The following is a 22,578-nucleotide window of genomic DNA, read 5'->3' as shown; positions in this document are numbered from 1 at the left end:
TCTTTGTGTCACATCCAGTGATGCTCAGGGGTTACTCCTGGCTCTGCACTCAGGAATCAGTCCTGGCAGTGCAGGGAATATGATGTAGGATTCCAGGGATCGAACCCGGATTGGCCATGTTCAAGACAAGTACCATCCCGACTGCACTTTGCTCTGGCCCCCACTTCCTGTGTCCTTTTCCTTCTGCCTGGTAACCAGTGTCCAGCCTCTCTCCTTCCTGTGAGACATTCTTCTCTGAGGAGAGGCTGCTGAAAGAAAGGCCAGACTCTGAAGCGTCCCCCCAACACCCTTACCACATGACTCACACCCAGCCAGTTTCCCCAATTATCTGGATCTCATGTGGGACACTTGGGACCTTGTCACTGAGGTCTGGGCTGCTCTCTCCTGACAGATGTTCTTCATTCACTAGTCCTGGCACTTTTACATCTGATGGGGTGGAGATCTCCCGGGTGGTGCTCACGGGCCCAGGACCTGCTCCTGGCAATACTCAGCCCAGCTCAGGGAGCCCAATGATTTGCTGCTTGGGCCTGGGCGATGGTGCTGCTTGGGTCTGTTGATGCTGGGAACCACAAGGGCCACACCTAACAGTGCTCAGGAGCTTCCAGGAGGAGGGGGAGAGGAAGGAGGAAGAGGAGGAGGAGGAGGAGGAAGTCATGGTGGTTGATTTAGAAGCCTATGTAGTGTTACGTTTCAGTCACAGGTTCTGATCTGTTTCAGAACCTGTGACTGCCTTTAGCTTTCACTGAGAGTGGCGGGGGTGCGCGTTAGTGGGAGACAACAATGAAGAAGTATTTTTTGTTGTTGTTATTCTGGACTGGAGTGATAGCACAGTGGGTAAGGTGTTTGCCTTGCACATGGCCAACCCGGGTTTGATCCCTCTGTCCCTCTCGGAGAGCCCGGCAAGCTACAGAGAGTATCCCACCCGCATGGCAGAGCCTAGCAAGCTACCCATGGCGTATTCGATATGCCAAAAACAGTAACAACAAGTCTCACAATGGAGACATTACTGGTGCCCGCTCAAGCAAACCAATGAACAACAGGACGACAGTGTTACAGTGCTACAGTTACTCTGCAATTATTTATGTACCACCACACCTTCTCCTTGTGTGTTATGCACATTGGACCTCACGGGAGGTGGGCAGACTGGCAGAGGACCGGAGCCTTCCTGGTTCTCTAGACTTATCACACCAGTCTGTCTGGCCCCTCATTTCTAGCATGTGTCAGCTACTCCCACAAGGAGTACTGCACACTGTACTCTGCAAAGTACCCAGGTTCAGACTTGGTAAGCACCACTAGGATTGTTGTTTACCATTAGCTCTATGGGTTTTCTCTATGACAAAGGGGATCAAAGTGACCAGGTTTCCGTCTGCAGGACCTTGGCATTTTGCCATATTCTTTGCCCCTTCAGGCCTTCTGTCCAGTCCTTCTGTGCTCCAGGCCTGGAGCCGCACACCTGGCACTCACCTGCCCATCTGCTCTCTGAAGCCAAAGTAGCCTCCTCGGAAACACCCGTGCCCTGTGTGTGTCTCCATTGCTAGGGATAGAGTTTCACCAGGTCACCTGCAAGGGTGAATACAGAAACCTAAGGGGCGACTGAGCCCTCCTGGAGAAGCAGGAGAACTGCAGGCCCACCGGGAGTTCTGGGAAGGACAGGATGGCTGCCAGGGTGTGCTGAGAAGCACCAGCAGTCTTAGGCCTGCACTGTCCACTCACTCCCTTGCTGAGGGAGTGCTTGCTGAACATCCGCGCCATGTCTCTGAGCTAAAGGCAGGCAAGAGAGACAGGAATTGAAGCCTCTGGAACTTATGGTCTAATGGGGAGGCAGACAAATCCCATAGATCACATGACCAAGACAACCCAGCATGGTACCTACCCTCCAGACACAACAGAGGAATCAGGACCGGATATACTTTCCCCCTCCTCATTCCATAAATATTTGGATCCATTTCCACTAGCTCTTCACACATTTGCCAGTATTCTAGTGACAAGGGGAGGGCTGCCAGCTGCTAAGCTAGAGAAACCTGAAACAGAGCAGCTCTCTTCCCAGTCATATTTCCTCTTTATTTTTTTGCCCTTTGACACCTTTTACTTGATTGCTTCTAGGCCTGGATTAATTTTTCCTGGCCCAAGGCCCATGCTAATTTGCATGGCTATTCTACATACAGGTCAGACCCACAAAGACAACTGGGCCAGCCTGAATTCACAAACAGAGTCGCATACATCAAGGGGCCCCGGAGCTCAATATACTCCCTGTAGAAGAATGGTGGCTAATGAGAACGCCTACCACGACCTGAAATTGTGACTCACCAGGGCTGCCCTGTGGTCAAGCTTATGGGTAAACCACTCCATCATCCTTGTGTTCTGCTTGTCAAACACTTGTGGGATTCCATTTTGGGTTTTAGACATGTAATTATGGTTCCTTTTGTTTCCAAAGCCAGAATTACGGCTCAGATTATATAATTAATTGTGTGTTAGGCGGACTGCCTTCTTTCATTTTCCACTCCCATCTATAATGTTAATACCAATCCTTTGTTGACTGTCTGTATGCATTTTCGAGCCACCCTAGTCTGTAAAATACACGTTAGTGTTGTCCTGTTTCATTGATGTGAAGAATGAGTGACTTTAGCTTACTTTCAACTATAGTTAAAATTCGTGATGGGAAAGGGATCCTTTCCCATATCATTAGGGATGATTGCCACAACAGATCCCTGGATCTGTTGACATCACCATTCTTCCAGTTGCTGGAAGTTTATTGTTCACTTATTATTCTTTTTTTTACATATTCAGTCAATTATCAAATGTTGTATTTAGATCTGTTATGCGAGGAGCACTGGCTGAGTGACAGCTAAGTCCTCTGGCTTCCGAATTGCACAATTGAGAGGGAAACTACCTGGGGGTGGGAGCTGGCAGGCTAAAAGTGTTTTCTGCCTATTTTCTCCAGCCCAGACTACCCTGGGGCTGACTTGGCAGAGCCATAGTTATGCCCTGGCATTTGAATTTTGAAAAAATTGAGAATAATTCTGCTTACAACCTTAGGATGGGTCTAGCAATCATCTTCGAACTCTTGAGAACTCAGCTCCTTCTTGAGGGGCCAGCCTGGCCCTGAGTCCCTGGATGTCCAAGCCCAAGAGTCACTGGTTGACAGAGTTGGACTTGGGCCAGCAGTAATGCTGGACTTCCTTGCCAAAACAGCCTGCCTATTCCTTGGGGGCTGTTTCAAGGGCCAAGGCAACTCTGCCACCCTCATCCCATGTCCGCTCTAGGCAGGTGCTTCTCGGTTGTCCTTTGACCCCCCAACTGTTTTGGGCTCTTCTAAGCAGAACCAGCTTGGTCACTGGACCTCTGTTCATGTTTCCAAAATCCTATATCTGGTGCTGCATCTACAGTGACGCCATCCCATGGCCTTTGCAGACTCTTAGGGACTTGGATGAACCCGTGACTCTCTTTTTTTTTCTTTCAGGTTTTAATTTTCTATTTTATTTTAAAGAAGGAGGATGTTTCAAAGGTCCTTTAGTCACACACCTCCTCTCCTCTTTGGAATAAAGAAACAGAGCTCTTAAGAGTCTTGTGTTAGGACACATGCTGATTGTACCTCTTCTAAGCTCAGCATTCTTGGGAGGAAGGGATGGGCCACACACAGTGATGCGTAGGAGTTATTCCGAGTTCTGTGCTTTTGAGTGATCCCTAGCAGTGTACGGGGACCATATGCAGCGCTGGGAACCAAACGCTGGTCAGCAGGATGCAAAGCAACTTTACTCCTATGCCATCTCTTCCACCCTGGGCATTCTTTTCTCCATAGCCACCTAATAGATTTGTTCTGTGGTTGGTTCTTAGGTGTGCCAGTGGAATCCATGACTTTCTTAAGGGCTGGCTAAGGTGTGTAGTGCTGATAATGTGCTCAGAAAAGCAGATATGTGTCAAATCCAAAAGGAAGAGAGAGGCAGAGAACTCAACTGCCAAGTAGTCAGTCAGAGGAGCTCTCAGAGCAGAGAAGTTTCCAATGGGTGGGTAGGGGAGCAAGGACTTGTTATCAAGTACCCACAGCTGTGGACGGGGCCGGACAGGCTGTTAAAGGACTTCCCAGAGAGCAAGATCTCTGCCTGTCACTGCCTCTCAGAGCTGCTTCTTGTCCCTGGTCTCCCACCCAGTCCCTCTGGCCTTGGGTCCTTCCCAGAGGAAGCCTGCCACAGCCCTTAGCACCTCTGAGACATCCGCAGGCACACAATCAGTGTGCCAGTGTGGTGGGCCTGGCCCTGATTCGTCTCATGCAAAGGCCATTGCCAGCATGTAAATCCTGGCTCTCTTTTCTTTCGACATTTCTTTTGTCATTCTGTCACACTGTGATTTTTGTTCATAGAACATTTGACCCAGCCAAACCAGGTTTAGGTGTCACCAGTATCTTGACCTGATACATAGGGTCAAATCCTCAAGTCTCTCTTCAACGAATCAGCTTTAGAGATATGAGTGAAGCCCGGGAGCGTGGCTGGCTGGGTTGACTGTGTTCTCGCCGTCCTTGCCTTTGACTGATAGCATCTTGTCTTTGCTGTTGCGGGTCATGTGTTTGTTCAGTTGTGCGGCCTTTAGTGAACACTTGTTGTGTGGGATTACCTGAGTGCTTCACAAGGAAGGCCCCAAACCGCCTTCTGACATGTCTCCCACACGTCCCTGTCATGTCCCAGGCCTCTGCCCCACATCCATATCATTGGGCTCAGTTGAGGTACAACACTGAATGGACCTGCCACCTGTCCCCGTACTCTGTCCAGCCAGTTGGGGGTGACAATCACATGTTTGTTCTGAGGGCTTTGGTCTAGAAGGACGCAGAGGGAAAGGCAAGAATGCCCTAGATAGCCCAGTGAGCATGCGTCGGGGAGCTTGGAACAGGCCATGGACACAAAGGGCAAGTGGTGGGGCGGTGGGGGAAACTCTCTGTGAGGGCAGAGTCTGAGGGTGACATTCTTAGGCCTCCTCAGTGTGACCAGAATTCCAGCTGAGGCAGAAGAGAAAAGTCAGACCTTTGTTCTCAGGGAAACAGGGAGGGAGCTGGTTTCAGGGAGCAGATTCCTCTTCCTTCTGACGTTAAAACAAACCACATTTAACCGCTGCCTGGCCTCCTGCTCAGGTGCGGCTCAGACCCAGCAGCTTTTGGGGTCTTCTCCTGGCATGGCCCAGCCTGGAAGAAGACTTACATCTGAGCCCCGAGAGAGGTCTACCACACACGTCTAAAAATAGGTGAGCACAGAAGCACTGCCTCAGGGATAAATTCTCTTACCAGGCCCCAGGAAAGCCAGCTGTATCAAGTTCAGGCTTCCTCTCAGCCAAGCCACAGGGTCGTGAGAGACTTCCCATCTTGGCTTGTGGAGCTGGGAAAGGGGAGGAGGAAACGGAGAGGCAGGATGTGGTGGAGGGGTTGCCTAGAGGGCCAGAGCAAAACTCCACCTCAGGACTTTTTTTGAACAGAGCTCACCAGTTTAAAAATCACAAGAGCCTGCCCCCACAGAGCGCCCCAGATGCCTTCTTTGTTTCTGTCTCCTTCAGGGGAAACTGGAACCTAGAATGATTCTCATAACCAGTAGCCAATTGATAGTTTATTGGTTCTCCTGGTATGTTCTACCATCAGCAAGACCACACAAAACATAATATTTGTCCCGATAAAGCCAAATACTCTCCGGGTTTATGATCATGAATGGTCCGCAAAGACCTGAGCAAGGACTCACCAGTGATGATTAGCAAAGAGCGCGATGGAGCCAGGGTTCCCAGGTGTGGAAGAAATTGGATTCCTGTCCTCCGATCTTGCCCTGGTGAGTTGTCTGCTGAAGGCTGAGACAGGTTTATTTCAGCGAACTTGAAGCCAAGGGTTTGAAGTGAGGAGTTTTGATCCGGAGTCAATGTGTTCTAAGAAGGAAGGGATACTTCCTCTTGGCTTCTGACCTCCTTGCAAAAGCATAAAGCAGTCATTTCCAGGAAGATCAAACCACCTTGCCACCTCTGGATCCTCAAGGAAATATGTTCAGGAGGCTTCCTTCAGCTGTGGGAGGAGCTGTTTTCCAAATCTATCAAACAGGAGTGACTTACATGGAAGGCGGTGAATCTTAGACCCTGACATGAATCGTCACCAAAATAAGCAACACAGTTATCATCAACATATTTGGGGTTCAGACATTTAGAAATATTAAAGTATTCTACTGCCACTATTTATTTTAACTTACCTTCAGCAATGCAGAGAATTACTTTCTCCAGTTTTGTAAAGACATGATGAACAGGACTCTCTCCTTTCCTCTTGCAACTTAGAGGAGAAAGACCTCCCCAGAGCTATTCTCTTCTGCCTCCCGAGACTGATGAGACTGTCTCTCAGTGAGGTTCTCCTTTCTGACTGTGGGGAAGGATTGATGGAAGAGAGGGGAACTTGCATTTCCTGACTGATGGCTGGATTCTAGGTCAGTGAAGGACTGTCATTGTATCACTGTATCACTGTCATCCTGTTGCTCATCAATTTGCTCGAGTGGGCACCAGAACATCTCCATTGTGAGACTTGTTGTTACTGTTTTTGGCATATTGAGTATACGCCACGGGTAGCTTGCCAGGCTCTGCCATGCGGGCGAGATACTCTCGGTAGCTTGTTGGGCTCTCTGAGAGGAATGGGGGAATCAAACTCGGGCCGGCCGTGTGCAAGGCAAACGCCCTACCCCCTGTGCTATCACTCCAAGATCGCAGTGAAGGACTAGTGAAGCAGAATTCTAGTCTGGGTAGGGCTCCTCCATCAGTCTCCATGCCAGGAGGCAGGGTAAGCACAGGCTTCACACTGGAGCCCCAGGCTCATTGCTCAGATTCATGTTCCAGTTCTGTCACCTCCAAGCAATGTGACAATGGACAACGTGTCTCATTGAAACTCAACTACTCTCTAAAGTGGAAGAACTGCTTTATCAAGGCCATGGCCAGGACCTTGATAGAGTAGGCATAAAGGTAAGGCTCAGAAAGTGTTGGCTCTTTTTTTTTTCAGTTACTGCCATTTACAAATCAACAGTCTTATGTTAATTAAACATGCTATTAATTTGGAAATCTTAGCCTGGCATTCATCATTATCCGCACTACAAATACTGTGATTTGTGTTGAAGGATATATATTTTTGAAGGCACGACATGTTTTCTGTATCACAAACTTATAGTGTGCCTTTAAAACCATAGAAATGTGTTACCAGTTGCCTCCTAAATCATCTGCACTCATGGAGTTAAAGCCTTCCTAGGAGAGGGGGAAAAAAAAACCTTCATTCAAGAGGGCAGTTAACTCACCATTTGGATCAGGCTATTAACTGATCCATTCTTCTCCCTTTTATTTCAAAGAGACTTTTTGCCGTTATTTAATTTAGTTCTAAAGAGCTAATTTGCTTATGGTGATAGATGGGCATTTTGACAACCCAGGGCTTTGCTTTTAAAACTTTTTTTTTTTATTACCACCCCATATCACCAAACATTGAGATAGCACAGGACACCAATCAAGGAGGTGTAGATTCTCTCAGGTTGCAAAGAGATCAGGTAACCTGTTTAAAACTGCCCAGGAAACAGGCAATGGGAAAATTGGGCCACCACTAGGGCAACACGCACTTCATGGACATAACGTGCTGGAGTGGGTCGTCCTCTGCTCATATGTCTTTAATTAGAAACAAAGGAAGTCAAGATTTTTTATCCACTGGAGGAAAATGGTGAAATTTTATGAGCTAAGTTGAAAATCCCTGTCACCAAAAGTCTGTGTGATTGAGCTTCTGGAGGGCCGGCCTAGGGGTAAATATTTGTGACGTGCCTGTCTGTCTGTTCGTGGTAGCTGCAAAGAGTGAGAATCACTGGATAATCCTGGAGCAGCTGGAAGAGGAGTATTAGGGACGTGCCTTTCCCAGCCTTCCCTGGAGTCCTGGGGACAGTCACTGACCCCTGGCTCTATTTTTCTACTTTTTTCCAATCCCACTGCAAAACCAAAAACTTGAGTCCAAATGTTCTCAGTCAAGTGAAATGTTCTGTGACCTCAGAAATGCACATTTGGTAAAAAAAAAAAAAGCCCAAAACAAAACCTGTTTCCCTGACTTGTAATTTGGTGAGTTGTCCCTGGTTTTAGTAAGGTGGTCCAGTTTCCTCTGGGAACCCTGTAGGTTTCATGGTTCCAGTTTCCGGAATTTTCCTCTTGCCCTGGACTTCCAGGGAAACTGAAGTTGGTGAGGGAGTGAGGAGAGCCAGCAGCTCAGGAGCACAGGGTGATTTAGTGTCCAAGAAAGGGTACCCTCTTTAGGATTCCTCCCTCTTAGCTCTAGCCAGAGCCTGCCAGAGCATCACCTGTGTTAAGATGGAGGCTTTGAAATTCAGATCCTGCTAGTTGCCTAAGAAAGATGTGCAAATGGAGAACACCTTCTAAGAATACTTACATTTTTCATAAGTGCTATGAGATCTCCTGCCCCTCTCTGGAATGTCAGAACTGTGCAGCCTCAAGCATCTCTATTCCCAAGGGTCAAGTAAGTAGTGAGTTATGAGTGGGGCACATGTCTCCAATGCCTGCACACCCTAATGCAATCCTCTCATTTGCAATATACAAGTAGTATTTCCTTCCTTCAGGGTGATCTCTTGCAACTGGGTTGAGAAGCTATACATATTCTATAGCAAGAAGTCTGGAGCCATCCAAAAGATGGAAATTGCTCAAATGAACAGTTTGACTTCATTCTCTTCCTGGGGGGGGGGAAATGAATGCAAAGACATCTGTGGGGAATGCTCCTTCAACTTTGTCTGTCCTTGAAGCAAAACACTAACTGAAGTCGAGATGAATTTTGTTTTGCTTTTTGTTGCTGTTTTTGTTGTTGCACACAGAGTCTAAAGTACAATAAAGGGTTCAGAGCCCCATGGTGGAGATTGGGAAGGTGCATGTGCAAAGAAATGCGTCCTTTGTAGGAGGGGTCAGTGAAGAGTCCCACTGAGGGCAGAACTGGCTGAGAGGGGTCAGCGAGCACATCCAAGACAGCCCATGTCTGACCTTAACCCAGAGCAGACCATTGTCCTGACTTCTGTCTTAACAGCCTCTCCAAAGGATAACACAGTTCTCATTCTTTTTCCAGCTATTTCTCATCCCCAAAGTGGAAAGATTGTGTGTCTCCTAAAATCACTCAAGTGGACAGTATCAAGTTTGCAATATTAGCGAAGAGCTGCTTCTGGGAAGTGACTAGATTCACTGGTCTGGGGTAGCCCACATGGGTATCACAGAAATTTCACACTCACCAACTCGAGCCAAGTTGAAGAGAAACCAGGCAATGGCAGGCCCAGACTATATCCCAGTATCCCAGGTCGGTTTTGTTAAATGTAAGCTCCTTAGATTCTTACCCTTTAGAGTTGCTTTTTTTTCTGATTTCAAGGTGTCTCTAAGATTGCCATTAAAACCAATTTGGAGAGAATAATGATGCATGCTTGGGAAGGGGAGTAGAACAGATATGAGCTGCTGTTCCCAGGTCACAGGGGAGCCTCTGATAGGAGGGACTGTTCTATGTCAGCATCAAATCATTTGGCAGCTTAGACCTTCCTCGTGTGGGAATCAGCTGTTTCAATATGTTTTGTAAAAACGCCCAATGCTTTTCTGCTATTACTCTGACTGGTGCTTTCTGTGCATCTCCTCTGTCCGCTTTAACTAAGCGACTCCCTCTATCTAGATTGGTTCCATCGGCCAAAAATGTTTGAGGCAAGCGTGAGGTTTAGATCTGTCACCCAGTCCTCCCTCCTCACCCTTCAGGATGGAGGAATTATGTGCAAAGATCTTATCTTTGCTGATCTTGGCACATTCTGATATCCTGCATGTGTAAACCCCCAAAGAGTCCCAACTGTGGCCAGCTGGATGCATGTCACGAGGGAGAAGCTCTCATCACAGCTGGTCACTTCCTTTCTCAGGCTACAGTCACAAGAGCTATGTCAGATGGGGCCAGGGAAAGTAGGCCAAAGCAGAACAGGCCCTGGAGGGAAATCCTGCAGTTGATGTGGATGGTCTGTGAATACCTCCATTTGCCTTCTGTTTCTGAAGGGCAGATATTATGATCCAAACCATGCAGTGCACAAAAATTAGTACCCATGAACTGCACTGTCACAACCAAACATCTAAGACTCAGCATATTTTTATCGGAGTCTTCAAATGTTGGTGTCTATGTATTCTCAGGAGTTGAGTATGTAGGAACAAGATGAGGTTATCATCTGCTTGAGAAGTGTTCTTCCTATGTCTTCCTCTGCCCATATGCTGCCTAAAATCCTCTCCTAGGAAACTCGGTCTTTAGTCCCACCACCTGAGTTAAGTACTCCATGACAACATAACAGAGGATACTCATTAAACATTTCCCATGAAGACTTCAGTGATGCCTTACCATTCTTGCATGAGGTGACATTTCCTTGGGAATTGGTAGTCGGGATGGAAAAAGGATAGTTAAGTGTAGAAGGTCCTGGGCTAGAGCAATAGTACAGTGGGTAGTACATGTATTTGCCTTGCATGTGGCTGACCCGGGTTCAATCCTTGACATCCCATATAGTCCCCATGCCCCAGCAGGAGTAATTCCTGAATGCAGATCCAGGAGTAACCCTGAGCATCAATGGATGTGACTCAAAATGCCAAAAAAAAAAAAAGAGTAGGAGATCCTTGGTTTCCTGATAAAGGAAGAATATCTGGAGGTACAAAAAAAGGAACATTTTGGACAGTAAAGAGGACACCATGTACCCTACAAAAAGTCTGGTCTATTGCTGATGCTTCTCTTATTGTCAGCAGAGTAGGCCTGTGTGCGGGACAAATACTCTTGGTGGGAGAAATACTGCTGTTCTGTTGAACACCAAGAAGGCCAACAGCACATAGAACTGGACCTGTGTTCTGTTCTCCCTGAACTGAGCCAGCTCTTACTCTTCCTTCGACCACCCCCAGGACCCCACCCCCTACAGCAGAACTAGAAAATCCTGACTCAGTTACAGCTTCCAGTCTTCATTCTGTTAGAATCTGAGTAATGCTCAGCTGTCCAGTGGCTCGGAATAGGACTTGGCCCGTGCTTACCAAGCTTTAGTTTACTCCTTATCTAGCAGGAATCCCTGATTCTACAGCCTACCTGGCTCTCTCAAGGAGGAAATTTGATATTGAAGCAACTTACTTTCTTGACTCGACCACCCAGTGCTTTCTATTCAGGTCCTTCAAAAAAGTGAACTGATTCCTAACACGGTCTGAGAAGAGAAAGTTTTGTCAGAAAGGAGCCACAAGAAGACCAAATGCACCTTTCACTCCCTCTCCAGCATGACTGTCTCTCTTTGCCTCATCCATCCAGGCAGACTCCTCCACCAGTGTGTTCTGATGGGACTTTGGTGAGAAGGCAATGCGAAGGAACTATGTTTTCTCTCTTTATTTCTTCTTAACCATTTGCTTGAAATACAAGCAGAACAGATGGTATATAGCACAAAAGAAACAAAGCTTTTTAAAACAGGTGGGGGCATCTGTGGGATCAGGGTAACCCCTTACCTTGAAAAACTTAAAAGCATCACCAGAAAGTCCAGAAGCATCCACTATACTTAAAATGTTAGTTTTAAGCACAGTGGCTGGAGAGAGAATACAGCAAGTAGGTCACATACCTTGCACATGGCGGATCCAGGTTCAGTTTTCAGCACCCTATATGCTTCCCTGAGCGCCACCAGGAGTGATTCCTAAGCAAAGAGTCAGGAGTAAGTCTTGGGCAAAAAAAAAAAAGACAGAGAAAAAATATTATGTTATCAACAAAATAATCAGTATTTGCTTTTATCAACATTATTAATTTCAATACAATTAAAGTAATCTTATTTTTTAAAAAAAGCTTGGTAGTATCTTATTCATACTTTTTATCTGAATTGAGAATTCCTTTTAGTCTTTTGCTATTTCACCTTTCTAAAAATATTATAACATAAATTTCTATGAAAAGGAAAAAGGAAAGATTGCCCTCATGACTGGAATCATGTTTGAAATGACTTTGAATATGTTTTCTAACATTTCTTGATTGATTGCTTGGGAAATAAATAACCCCAAGTGGTAACATTATATTTATGTTTCTAAGGCAGGAATTTTTCTCTTATTGCTCTGTTTCTAAAACAGATTTCCAAGAAAGTACATAAAATATCAAAATAGCATTTTCGATATCTGCCAAACCTTAACGTTTGCATCTCAGCAAGAAAGTGTGTAACTAGTGAGTAAACTGCCTCTTTGTCAGACATAAATGTGGCAAATTCTAAGGTGCCTTCTTTTCAACTAAATTGTCTCAGCATGCAAAGCAGCAGGGAGAATGTTTGCTATAGGACACAGGCAAAAAACCAATCTTTAGATCATTTTTCCAGGACTGTGTTATATTAAGTTTCAGAGAGAAATAATGAGATCTTCATCTTCATGGTGAAATGGTGCATTTTCTTTCAGAATCACCCACTCCACTTCAATATGCTCAATTCTTCAGAATGTGCCTGGAATGTTCCACTGAGTCCCACACAGACACCCTCCCCCCTTACTTCCCAGGTCAACAGGATGATAATGAATTCTGCAACACAACTCCTTGCTCCGGATTTCCACATGGCCTGACTGCCTCTAGATTTACCCTGACTCTACATGCATGCTTTTCAAGATACACAATTTTGTCTTGTGTAGAGGTCCACATAATTAGAAAGCAATTTGTACCACACACATAGCTCCCATGGTCACTCTGGCAGGACTGGTTGGGCTGTGGTTGCCTGTGCCCGGAGAGGTCGAGATTCCTGGTCCTAATGCTCCCTGCATGGCCAAAGACCCAGCATAGCCAGACTCAGGGACAACTGCCAGGTGCTGTTTGCTTAGAAGCTTCAGGGGTGACACTGGTGTTGGTTGAGTGTGCCACGGCCTTGGGCACATACAATAGAGGTTCAACTGCCTGACGTCAACTGCCCATTCACTCACTAGATCTAGCGCTGAGCCTATGTGCGCCACTCCCAAAGTTCCTTCATTAAAGTGCTCACAATCTTTCCCTGCAGCCTCCAAATCCCAACCTTCCCAGCTCCAAGTAGGAAGCTATTTTTAACATGGATGTCTCCATTCTCTTTGCATCCAGGGAGACACTATGCCTTCCTTATCAATTTAGCCTCCTTTCTGCTTCCAATAGCCTCATACCGGCCTCTTACCCACAGCACTATCATATCCTCCCAGCTGTTACTTCCACACCCAATTCCACTTCCCTCAATTCTAGTATTACCCTATGGCCAGATTACTTTTCCAAATACATAGCTCTGGTAACGCTACAATAACATCCTCCTGCTCAAAGATCTCCAATGACTTCCCTGACCCATATAGTTTCCTCTGCTTGATGTTCCAGCCTGCTGCCTGTTTATGTAAATAAAGTTCTATTGGAACCCAGCCAGATTCATCAATTTACATATTGTTCGTGGATACATTTATTTGACAGCAAGAAGGTTGAGTCGTTGGGACAAAGACCCACAGCTTGCAAACAATCACCTAACACAGGGGAATTTTATAGAATGGAAGTTGGAATGGAACAAGGGGGTAATCTTAAATTCTTAATTTTGCAAAATTTTCTTTAAAAAATTTTGTTTTGAGAAGAAAAAAAAGGCCACATTTTACGGCTCTTGAAAAGACTTTCTGAAAGCAAGAGCCTTGGAAGTTTATCTTTCTTAACTTCCCGGTCAATTCACCAGTTTATCTGGGACTCGCTCAGGTGTAAACCCCTTAATGAATTGTCTCAGAGAGAAGGCAAAAGACTCTACAGATGTATTTTGTGCTGATGAGGTCTCCAGATCCAGCTGGCACGCCATCGCTCAGGCATTCCTGGGATAGAGTAAAAGCTGCCTTCTACTTTTCCCTTTTAATTTGGTCTTTTTAAAGCTTGCAGGTTTGCTATGGAAAATATTTTGGCAGTTTCTCTCAAAGCACTAAATATAGAATTACTGTATGATTCAGCAATTCCATTCCTAGTTATATACCCAAAGAAACTGAAAGCAGGAACTGATACTTGGATACCAATGTTAATAGCTGCATGATTCACAGTGATCTAAAGATGGAAGCAACCCAAAGTCCATCTACAAATGACTGGATAAACAAGATGTGCTGTGTGTATGCTTTAGAGTACCTTGCAGCCATGAAAAGGAACAATGTCTGATATATGTCAGAACATGGATGGACTTTGAAAATATACTAAGTAGAGTAAGCCAGACAAAAGAGGACGAAATTGCTGTGACTCTGCTTACATGGTCCAACCTACCTGCAAAGGACTCTGGGAAATATTTAATAATACTTCTACTATTGAGATTTCATGAACCACATAACCAAATGCCTTTTGCTGTCTCCTGGACTAATTCATCTTCATTATGCTACAAGATATGAGTGAAGAGTTTTTTCTTTCAAAGGGAAGAAATAGAAATAAAAAAGGCATGGACACAATACCTTAGTCTGGGTCAAGAATCAGATTCTTGGTCTTTTGTATACCCAGCAGTTGGCCCTCTTACTTTCCTCACTGGATCCATGGTTGCCTTCTCTCATGACATATTCTTTGGGACAGATTGGGACAGCCTCTTCTCAAAGGGAACACTTGGAACATCTGGAATCCAGATGTTGGCTTCCCTGATAGCTCTGAGTGCAGTGGAAGGTATTGGTCATAAGCCTTACAAAGTCTGCTTTCTGTCTCTGTGAGATATTCTCTCCCGTTTGCACTCTTCAAGGGCTGAAGTCAGTGCCGCCAGCTCTCTGACAACTGACAGGCAATTCTCAATGGAGAACAGTTGATTTTGGAACCGTTCCTTCTGTCAGTCCTACAAAGCCCAAGTTTCCTGACCTATGGGGCATGATGACAAACCCATCTGCATTTTCCTTGAGGTACTTGAGGGGTTTCCATGTGAAAAGTAAACTACACTTAAGTTAAAGTGAGATGGTGCACAGGAAGAACTGTGACTTGGCTGATCAGCTGCTCTCTGCCCTCTTGTGACTTTGTTCATAGATCTATGCCATGCCTATTGCCAGGATATCAATAGTCAGAAGAAATACTCTTCTGTTCCCTGTACAGATACTTATCCATTCATTTTTCCTGGGAATCAATTTATCAAGAAACTGATTCTAGAGCTGAGGTTTTCCCCTACTATTACGCTTTTAAGTTATCACTTGAACAGCAACATTAAAAAGTTTTGTAGATTCATAAATAGTCATAATATGACATTCACCAAAAGTCAAAATGGGGTTTTAGGGATAAGAACAATGTACTGTGTGCCTCTTAGCATCTCAATGTTGGGATCAAGAGCTTCCATATATTTGAATTTTCTTCCCAGTGTATCTTTTATTCAGGTGAATTTTTTTTTAAACCTCATCACAACTGTTTTTTTAATTTGGATTTTTTTATTGATTCGCCGTGAGATTCAGTAACAAAGCTTTCATATTTGAGCTTCAATCATATAGTCATCAAACACCCAACCCTTCACCAGTGCATGTTTTCCACCACCAAAATCCCCAGTATTTCCCCTTCCCCACCCATTTCACACCTGTGTGGAAGACAATTTTCACAATACGCTCTTTCTCTACTTCAGTTACCTTGGGTATTTTGAGACCAGTCCACCACCACTCATACCTGCTGAAAAGGCAATGCTAAACAACATGTTTTATTTTGCTTGTTATGGATACAATATAATGTCACGGCTCTAGGAATTCTAAAATTTTAATAACTAGAGTCTGAAGAGATTGCTGCAGCAAGTTGCTCAGGTCCGAGGTTCGTTTGTGTGTGTGTCTGGATCATGGCCGTGTGGGAACTTAAGTGGATGGTGGCTGGATGTGGTGTCATCTCAGAGTCCCATGGGGGGGAGGGTGGGTGGTGGAAGGAGAAGGCCCCACTCTTTCCATGTCCCATGAGGTCTGGCGTCTGCTGCCACTGCCACTCGTATCAGGTGAATTTCTGAGCCAGATAGATTGTAAGCTGACACCGAGGTCTTTTTTTTTTTTAATGTTCTTATTAGTTCTATTCTAGAACTGGAGTAATAGCACAGCAGGTAGGGCGTTTACCTTGCATGCAGCCGACACAGGTTCGATTCCTCCGTCCTTCTCGGAAAGCCCAGCAAGCTGCCGAGAGTATCCCGCCTGCACAGCAGAGCCTGGCAAGCTACCCGTGACATATTTGATATGCCAAAAACAGTAACAAGTCTCACAATGGAGATGTTTGGTGCCCACTCGAGCAAATCGATGAACAACGGGATGACAGTGCTATAGGGATACAGTTCTATTCTAAAGATTCCTTACAAATAACTGTGAGAAAATTTCATCTTTTAAGAATATTAAACAGTATAGAAGAGCAGTGAAGCTTAGAAATACATTTGCTCAGGTGAGAACTAGTCAGAGGTTAAAGAGCTTGCCTTGCTGACCCCAGTTAGGTTTCTAGCTCCACCAATCCCCTGAGCAATGACAGATGTTGTCCTAGAGGCCTGAGCCATCCTGCCAGGATGGCTTACATAGTCCATGTGTAGATGGGGGTCTGTTCAATATTGCTTCCTCCGACCTTCACATTGAACCACTGGCCTGGTTGGCTGAAAATCAAATGGAAGGGCTTTTAGACCTCTAAAGTGGCACTTGGGAGGTCCCTCCCCGCACCAAAACATGTATTTTCTGTAAGATATGTAAAACAGAGTTTTCATATATTTTGGTGAGAGGGATAAGATCTGCATTCCAGATTTTTTGCTTTACTTTTATGAATAATTTTCCTTTCCTCTCTTCTACAATAGAGAAGAAAGCGATGTTTTTCAGGGATGCTTTCATACACAAAGAATAGCAACCCTGCTTAAAAGTGAGATTTACTTCCTCATAGAGCCAAAACCTGAAGATAGAGTGGAATCAGCGTTCTCTAATTCAGTGACATAAAGTCATGATCTTTATGCTCTTCAGGCCTCAGAGCCACTATATGTGTGCTGCAGCTCCAGCCACTGCACTCTTACATTACTATGGCAAAAGACTAAAAAGCTTTTTCTTTTCTCATGGTATCAGAGAGAAAGGGCTGGAGCAATAGCACAGCGGGTAGGGCATTTGCCTTGCAAACAGCCGACCTGGGATTTGATTCCTCCGTCCCTCTCGGAGAGCCCAGCAAGCTACTAAGAGTATCTCGCCCGCACTGCAGAGCCTGGCAAGCTACCTGTGGTGTACTCAATATGCCAAAAACAGTAACAACAAGTCTCACAATGGAGATGTTACTGGTGCCCTCAAGCAAATTGATGAACAATGGGATGACAGTGATGACAGTAATACAGTGATCAAAGAGAAACACTTTTCTTAGAATCCTGCAAAAGACTTGCACTTGCATCTCACTGGCGTAAAGGAAGTCATTTAAAACTTTTTTTTGTTTGTTTAATTCAGGCACCATGATTTACAAACTTATTCATGGTTGAATTTTAGGCATACCATGCTTCAGCACCAGTCTCACCATCACTGTCAACATCCCTCCACCAGGGTCCCCAGGGTCCCTCCCATTCCCAGCTTCCCTGCCCCCAGCCTGTCTTTTGACAGGCACATTTTTGTTTGGTTGGTGTGTTTTGGATCCCCTGCTTCCAGTACATATCCAAAGTCTTCAGTCTGGATATATAATTACACCACTCTGTACCACCAATACACCGAGACCCTTGATCCCTGTCTTCTCTTTCCCTGTTAGGTTCGCTCCGCTTTTTCTTGCTACCCCCCTCAAGGAAGTAAATTCTTATTCTTAATATAATCATTGCAAAAGGAAATGGTTGGTTTAGATCAGTGCTTCTCAAACTTCAGCATTAATTGGAATCTCCTAGGTACCTTTCATCTCCTGAAGGTGGAAATAATTGACTATGCTCCCCACTGGAGTTTCTGATGTAAGAAGGGGCCTAATATTTGCATCTTGAATGTGTTTCCAGGTGATTTCTGTGACTGCTGCCAATCTTGGAGTCACACTTGAGAAACACTGGTTTCAGTAGAGTTAGTTCATTTTCTTTTCTTTTTTCGAGTTGGTTCATTTTCTGCAACTAGAGAATAGTTACCCCCTCTGAATGCAGAGAGATGTAGGGGTACCTGAGGGAAACTGTCAGCAGAAGACACCTTGTTTGTTGTCTTCTATTGAAGACAACATCCAACCCCATCCACTACTTGCTTTCTTATGTTGGTCTTTAATTTTATGAGTATGTATCTTTGGGACAATTTTTTTCCAGGACAATTGCAGATTAGGTGATTTTAATGAAACTTTTCATTAATTTGATTCCAATAGTAGGTCTTTCCCCTTTGAGAACAGCATAAACTTTAACTTCATCCATGCTGCTTAAACTATGTAGAGTTTAAATGATCTCTTTCAGTATTTCTTTTTTTTTTTTAATTTTTATTAAATCACCTTGTGGAAAGTTACAAAGTTCTCAGGTTTATATGTCAGTTATACAATATTCAAACACCCATCCCTTCACCAGTGCCCATATTCCACCACCAGAAACCCCAGTATACCCCCCGCCCCCACCCCCTACCCCCTACTGTATAACTAATGAATTTCACTTCATTTTTTCTTTACCTTGATTACATTCCATAATTCAACACAAAACTCACTATAGTTGACATAACTCTCTCTCTCTCTCTTTTTTTTTTCCTTTTCCCTTTTTTTTTTTCCTTTTTCCCCCTCATCCCCCTTCCTGCGCATCATAGTATGGTGTACGCCACGCCGCGTCGGCCAGCGTGGGGCTTTTGCTTAGTTCACAGTCCAGAGGTGGCTGCTACATTAAAAACCTTCAATATTTCAACAAAAACTTACTGTTATTATTTGGAGTTTCCCCCCCAAGTCAGACCTGTTCAAATGGAACCGTTTCACATTGCTGACAATTATAAATGTTAAGTAGGCTTTGGATTTCTGTATAAAGTCCAGGGAAAATTCTGCCAGAAATTACATAGCCCAGCTCACAGTCCCAGTGCATTGCTGTAAGAAGTCTCTGAATTCAAAGTCTTTAGGCGAGAGGGTCCGATTCGCGCTCAGCGGCTCTGGATTTATCTGGGCCGAGGGCGTGCCGGTTACGCCCCCTTCCCATGAGTTCCTGGGAGCCCCCAAAGTAAAATCCGAATACCTGTGGGTTTGGAGTCACAGAAGATGGCGCCTGCCACATGGGTGCCGCCAGCCCGCCGCTTTCCGTGCAGGAAGACAGGGTGGGGAGGAAAGGAAAAAAAAAATCCACCCCCGGCAGCACAGAGTTGTAGCCCAGTTTGGTGTCCCAGTGCATCGCTACTATCGGATGTTGCGCTGGATGCCCGAATGTGTTACATCTTTGGAATCAAAGTCTTTAGGCGAGAGGGTCCGATTCGCGCTCAGCGGCTCCGGATTTATCTGGGCCGAGTCAGTATTTCTTATCTTTTGTTTTTAGTGATAAATGTTCTCAGTTTACATGTTTGTTAACTTATTTAGGATATTTTGGTCCTCATAATTCTCATAATTCTTATGGACGTAAATATTTTTGTGTTATCAACAAATGTTTCAGCACTGTCATTCACTCCATTGCTTTAAGACATTTAGAAGGATACTCAGCTAAATCACCAGGAGAGCTAAAGAACCTCAGGCATCAGTAGCCTCTGAGACCACTTACTAAGGTGGCAACAGCCTTAGATCATTCTAGCAGTTTCTGATGTTAAACAAAAATCATATATATCTATATATCTGTCACTGTATCACTGTCATCCTGTTAGTCATCGATTTGCTCGAGTGGACACCAGTAATGTCTCCATTGTAAGACATTTGATATTGTTGTGGTGCAACTCTTGGGGGTGCTCAGGCTAGCAGTGGTCAGGGACCAGCCGGGAGGTGATCTGGGGCCACATGGTGCCAATGATACAACTCAGAGCCACATACAAGATATAATCTATTGCTTGAGTCACACTCCTGGCTCCTCAAAAAGTTCATATTTGATTCCATTACTTTGAGTGTAGCATTTAGAGTGAGTTACATATATCTATATATATACACATACACACATATGTATGTATACATATGTATTTATGTATTTATGCATGCACATATATACATATTAAGCATATACATATTTATGTATATAAACATGCATACATGTGTGTATATGTTTACATATACATAAACTTCTGGGGGCTTTCTCTTCAAACCCCTGTTCTTTTTTAAGCACATATCTCACTTGCTTATTTCCATGCTGGAAATACCTCTCTTCTCTCTTGAACACACTTTTCTCCCTCTTTCTCTTTCTAATAAGTCTCTTTCTAAGTAAGTTTCAATGAAAGCTCTCTTGCTTCATGAAAGAAAGAAAAATGAAAGAAAGAAAAAGGGAAAAAGAAAAGAAATTAGAAATTTCTGGGGCCAGAGCAATAGCACAGCGGGTAGGGCAGTTGCCTTGCACGTGGCCAACCCCGGTTCGACCCCTGGCATCCCATATGGTCCTCCAAGCACCGCCAGGAGTAATTCCTGAGTGCAAAGCCAGGAGTAACCCCTGAGCATCGCTAGGTATGACCCAAAAAGAAAAAAAAAGAAATTTCTGGGAATCTATTGTCAATGAATGGCTTATTGTGGAAATATCTGGAGACACCAAATTTGGAAGTGCATTTATTTATTTATTTATTTATTTATTTATTTATTTATTTATTTTTGCTGTTTTGGGTCATATCCAGCGATGCTCAGGGTTTGCTCCTGGCTCAACACTCAAACAGAATTACTCCTGGAGGTGCTCTGGGGACCGTATAGGATGCTGGGGATCAAACCCTGGCCTGCTGCGTACAAGGCATTGATTCCCTAACCTGGAAGTGTGTTTAGAGACACACACAATCCTCCTGCCAACAACAACAACAACAAAAATAAAATAAAGCTATACTTTTAATCAAAGTTTACCATTATAAAGCTATTGTTTGGAGTTGGGGGGGAAGTGTCTTATTTATTTATATATTATGTATTTACTTATTGATGAGGACTTACGAATCCACCTGGAAGTGCTCAGGCCTTACTCCTATTAGGGTACCATATGTGGGGCTTGAACCAGGATCAGCCACATGCAAGGGAAGAAACTTATTCTCTGTACTTTTGTCCAGCCCAGTTTTTTGGGGGAGAGGGGTCAGGTTTTGCATTTTTTAAAATTTAAACTTAATTTTATTTAATTATCATGAATCACAACGTTATTCATGATTGGATTTCAAGCAAACAATGTTTCCACATCAGTCCCTTCACTAAGGCCCATTTCCCCCCACAAATGCCCCTCACCCCATTTCCCTCCCACCCACTCCACCAAGCTGCCACTATGAGAGGCACTTTTTTTTTTAAAAAATAACTTTGTCACTGTAGTTTACAGTACTGTTGCTGATAGGGTTTCATGCATGACATTTTACCTCCTTTCAGCTCCCGTTTCTCCTCCTGGTTGAAAATGTCCCTTTGCCATTGTTGTAGTCTTTTTCCTGCCCTCCTGTCCAGCCCAATATTATTATTATTATTATTCTTTTTTTAATGTATTTTTGATAGATTGAGAGTTCTTCCTCGTCATATTTTCCCAACTGAGTGTGAATCTATTGGGAAATCCCCATTCTCCTGACTATGATCTATACTTTGAACAGATGAGAGGACAGTAACAAGAGATCAGTTAACTTGGGAATACCAGGAAAAAGCTTCCTTAGGAGGTGATTCTCGGGGCATCTGAGAGGTGGGGGCGGTGACTAGTGACGTCATAGAGAAAAGGCCTTAGGGGGCAGCAAGGAGGCCAGAGGTGTGAACCCTGGAGATGAAGCATGTGGCTTACACTCTAATCACAGACATCCCTGTTTAGTAGCATAAAATGCACTGAGCAACAGTTAATAGAGTCCAGGAAGCATTTACTATGTTTTCCTCCAGGCAAAGAAAATAAATTAGAACTTTAGAACCAGGTTTTCCTCCACCACCCCCTCCAGTCCCACCTCCGGTTCAGAACACGTTAATGGCATCATGTCTTGTTTTAAGGCCTTGTCTTTATTTTCCCCAAGTTCTCAGCAGTCCCAAAGGGCAGGCTGCCAAAATAAGGAAACTAAGATGTGAAGACTTTTAGGTGACTCCAAAGGCCATAAAATAAACAACTGAGTTATAAGTGTAAAATAGTTGTTTCTATTTTGCAGTTTTTTGTCTTCTAAGGTCTTTTATATTTTCTGTGCATCTTAGTGTTGGCTTCTAAGTTTTTATAAAGCTTTCTACAAATTGAAATTTGATTGGTCATGCTATTTTCCCTGCAGATTGAGTATGGGGAAATTGGAAATAATCTCTACATTGAGTCATTTTACCCACAAAACTTGAAAAATCACTCTATTTAGGTTTTCCATTTTACTAATTTTTGTATTTTAAGTGTACATATTTCTTTTTTCTTTATGTATTTTTTGTCTGGTGTCACTGATCAAACCCAGGGCCTCACATGTGTAAGGCTTAAGTGCATAGACATTAATAAAATGAGCTAAATGTTTTACCAGATTATTCCGAAGGTTTGAACATCTTTATGTAATTGAAAATGGAATTTTAAAAGCAATTCTCTCTATATATACATAAATATATAATATATACACACATATATATGGATTTAGTATATTAATCTGTATTCTAGCAATTCTCCCTGAATC

At 44.1% G+C, this 22,578-nt stretch overlaps 1 protein-coding gene across 13 annotated transcripts in view; it reads right to left on the bottom strand.

Annotated features, from left to right (window-relative positions):
• The window catches only part of LOC129406992 (uncharacterized), a 153,702-nt gene that overhangs the window by 8,170 nt on the left and 122,954 nt on the right, over positions 1-22,578 (bottom strand). For 3 of the 13 annotated variants that reach the window (XR_008631404.1, XR_008631388.1, XR_008631391.1), the window contains 2 exons: positions 11,610-11,705; positions 5,715-6,050 (listed from right to left, as the gene is read on the bottom strand). Coding sequence is in view for 1 of the 13 variants with exons in the window: in XM_055146856.1 (XP_055002831.1) it covers positions 5,715-5,892; positions 11,610-11,681 (250 nt within the window). In the remaining 12 variants the exon portion in view is untranslated. Of the gene's footprint in view, positions 1-5,714; positions 6,097-11,609; positions 11,706-22,578 lie in introns of those variants that run through there. The other 10 variants (XR_008631403.1, XR_008631389.1, XR_008631402.1 and 7 more) reach the window with 7 other exon arrangements.

Source organism: Sorex araneus, chromosome 9, assembly GCF_027595985.1.
Source record: "Sorex araneus isolate mSorAra2 chromosome 9, mSorAra2.pri, whole genome shotgun sequence".
In the NCBI taxonomy this organism is placed as follows: Eukaryota; Metazoa; Chordata; class Mammalia; order Eulipotyphla; family Soricidae; genus Sorex; species Sorex araneus.
The sequence above is the reverse complement of the archived record's forward strand: the minus strand, read 5'-3'. Positions and strand labels throughout refer to the sequence as shown.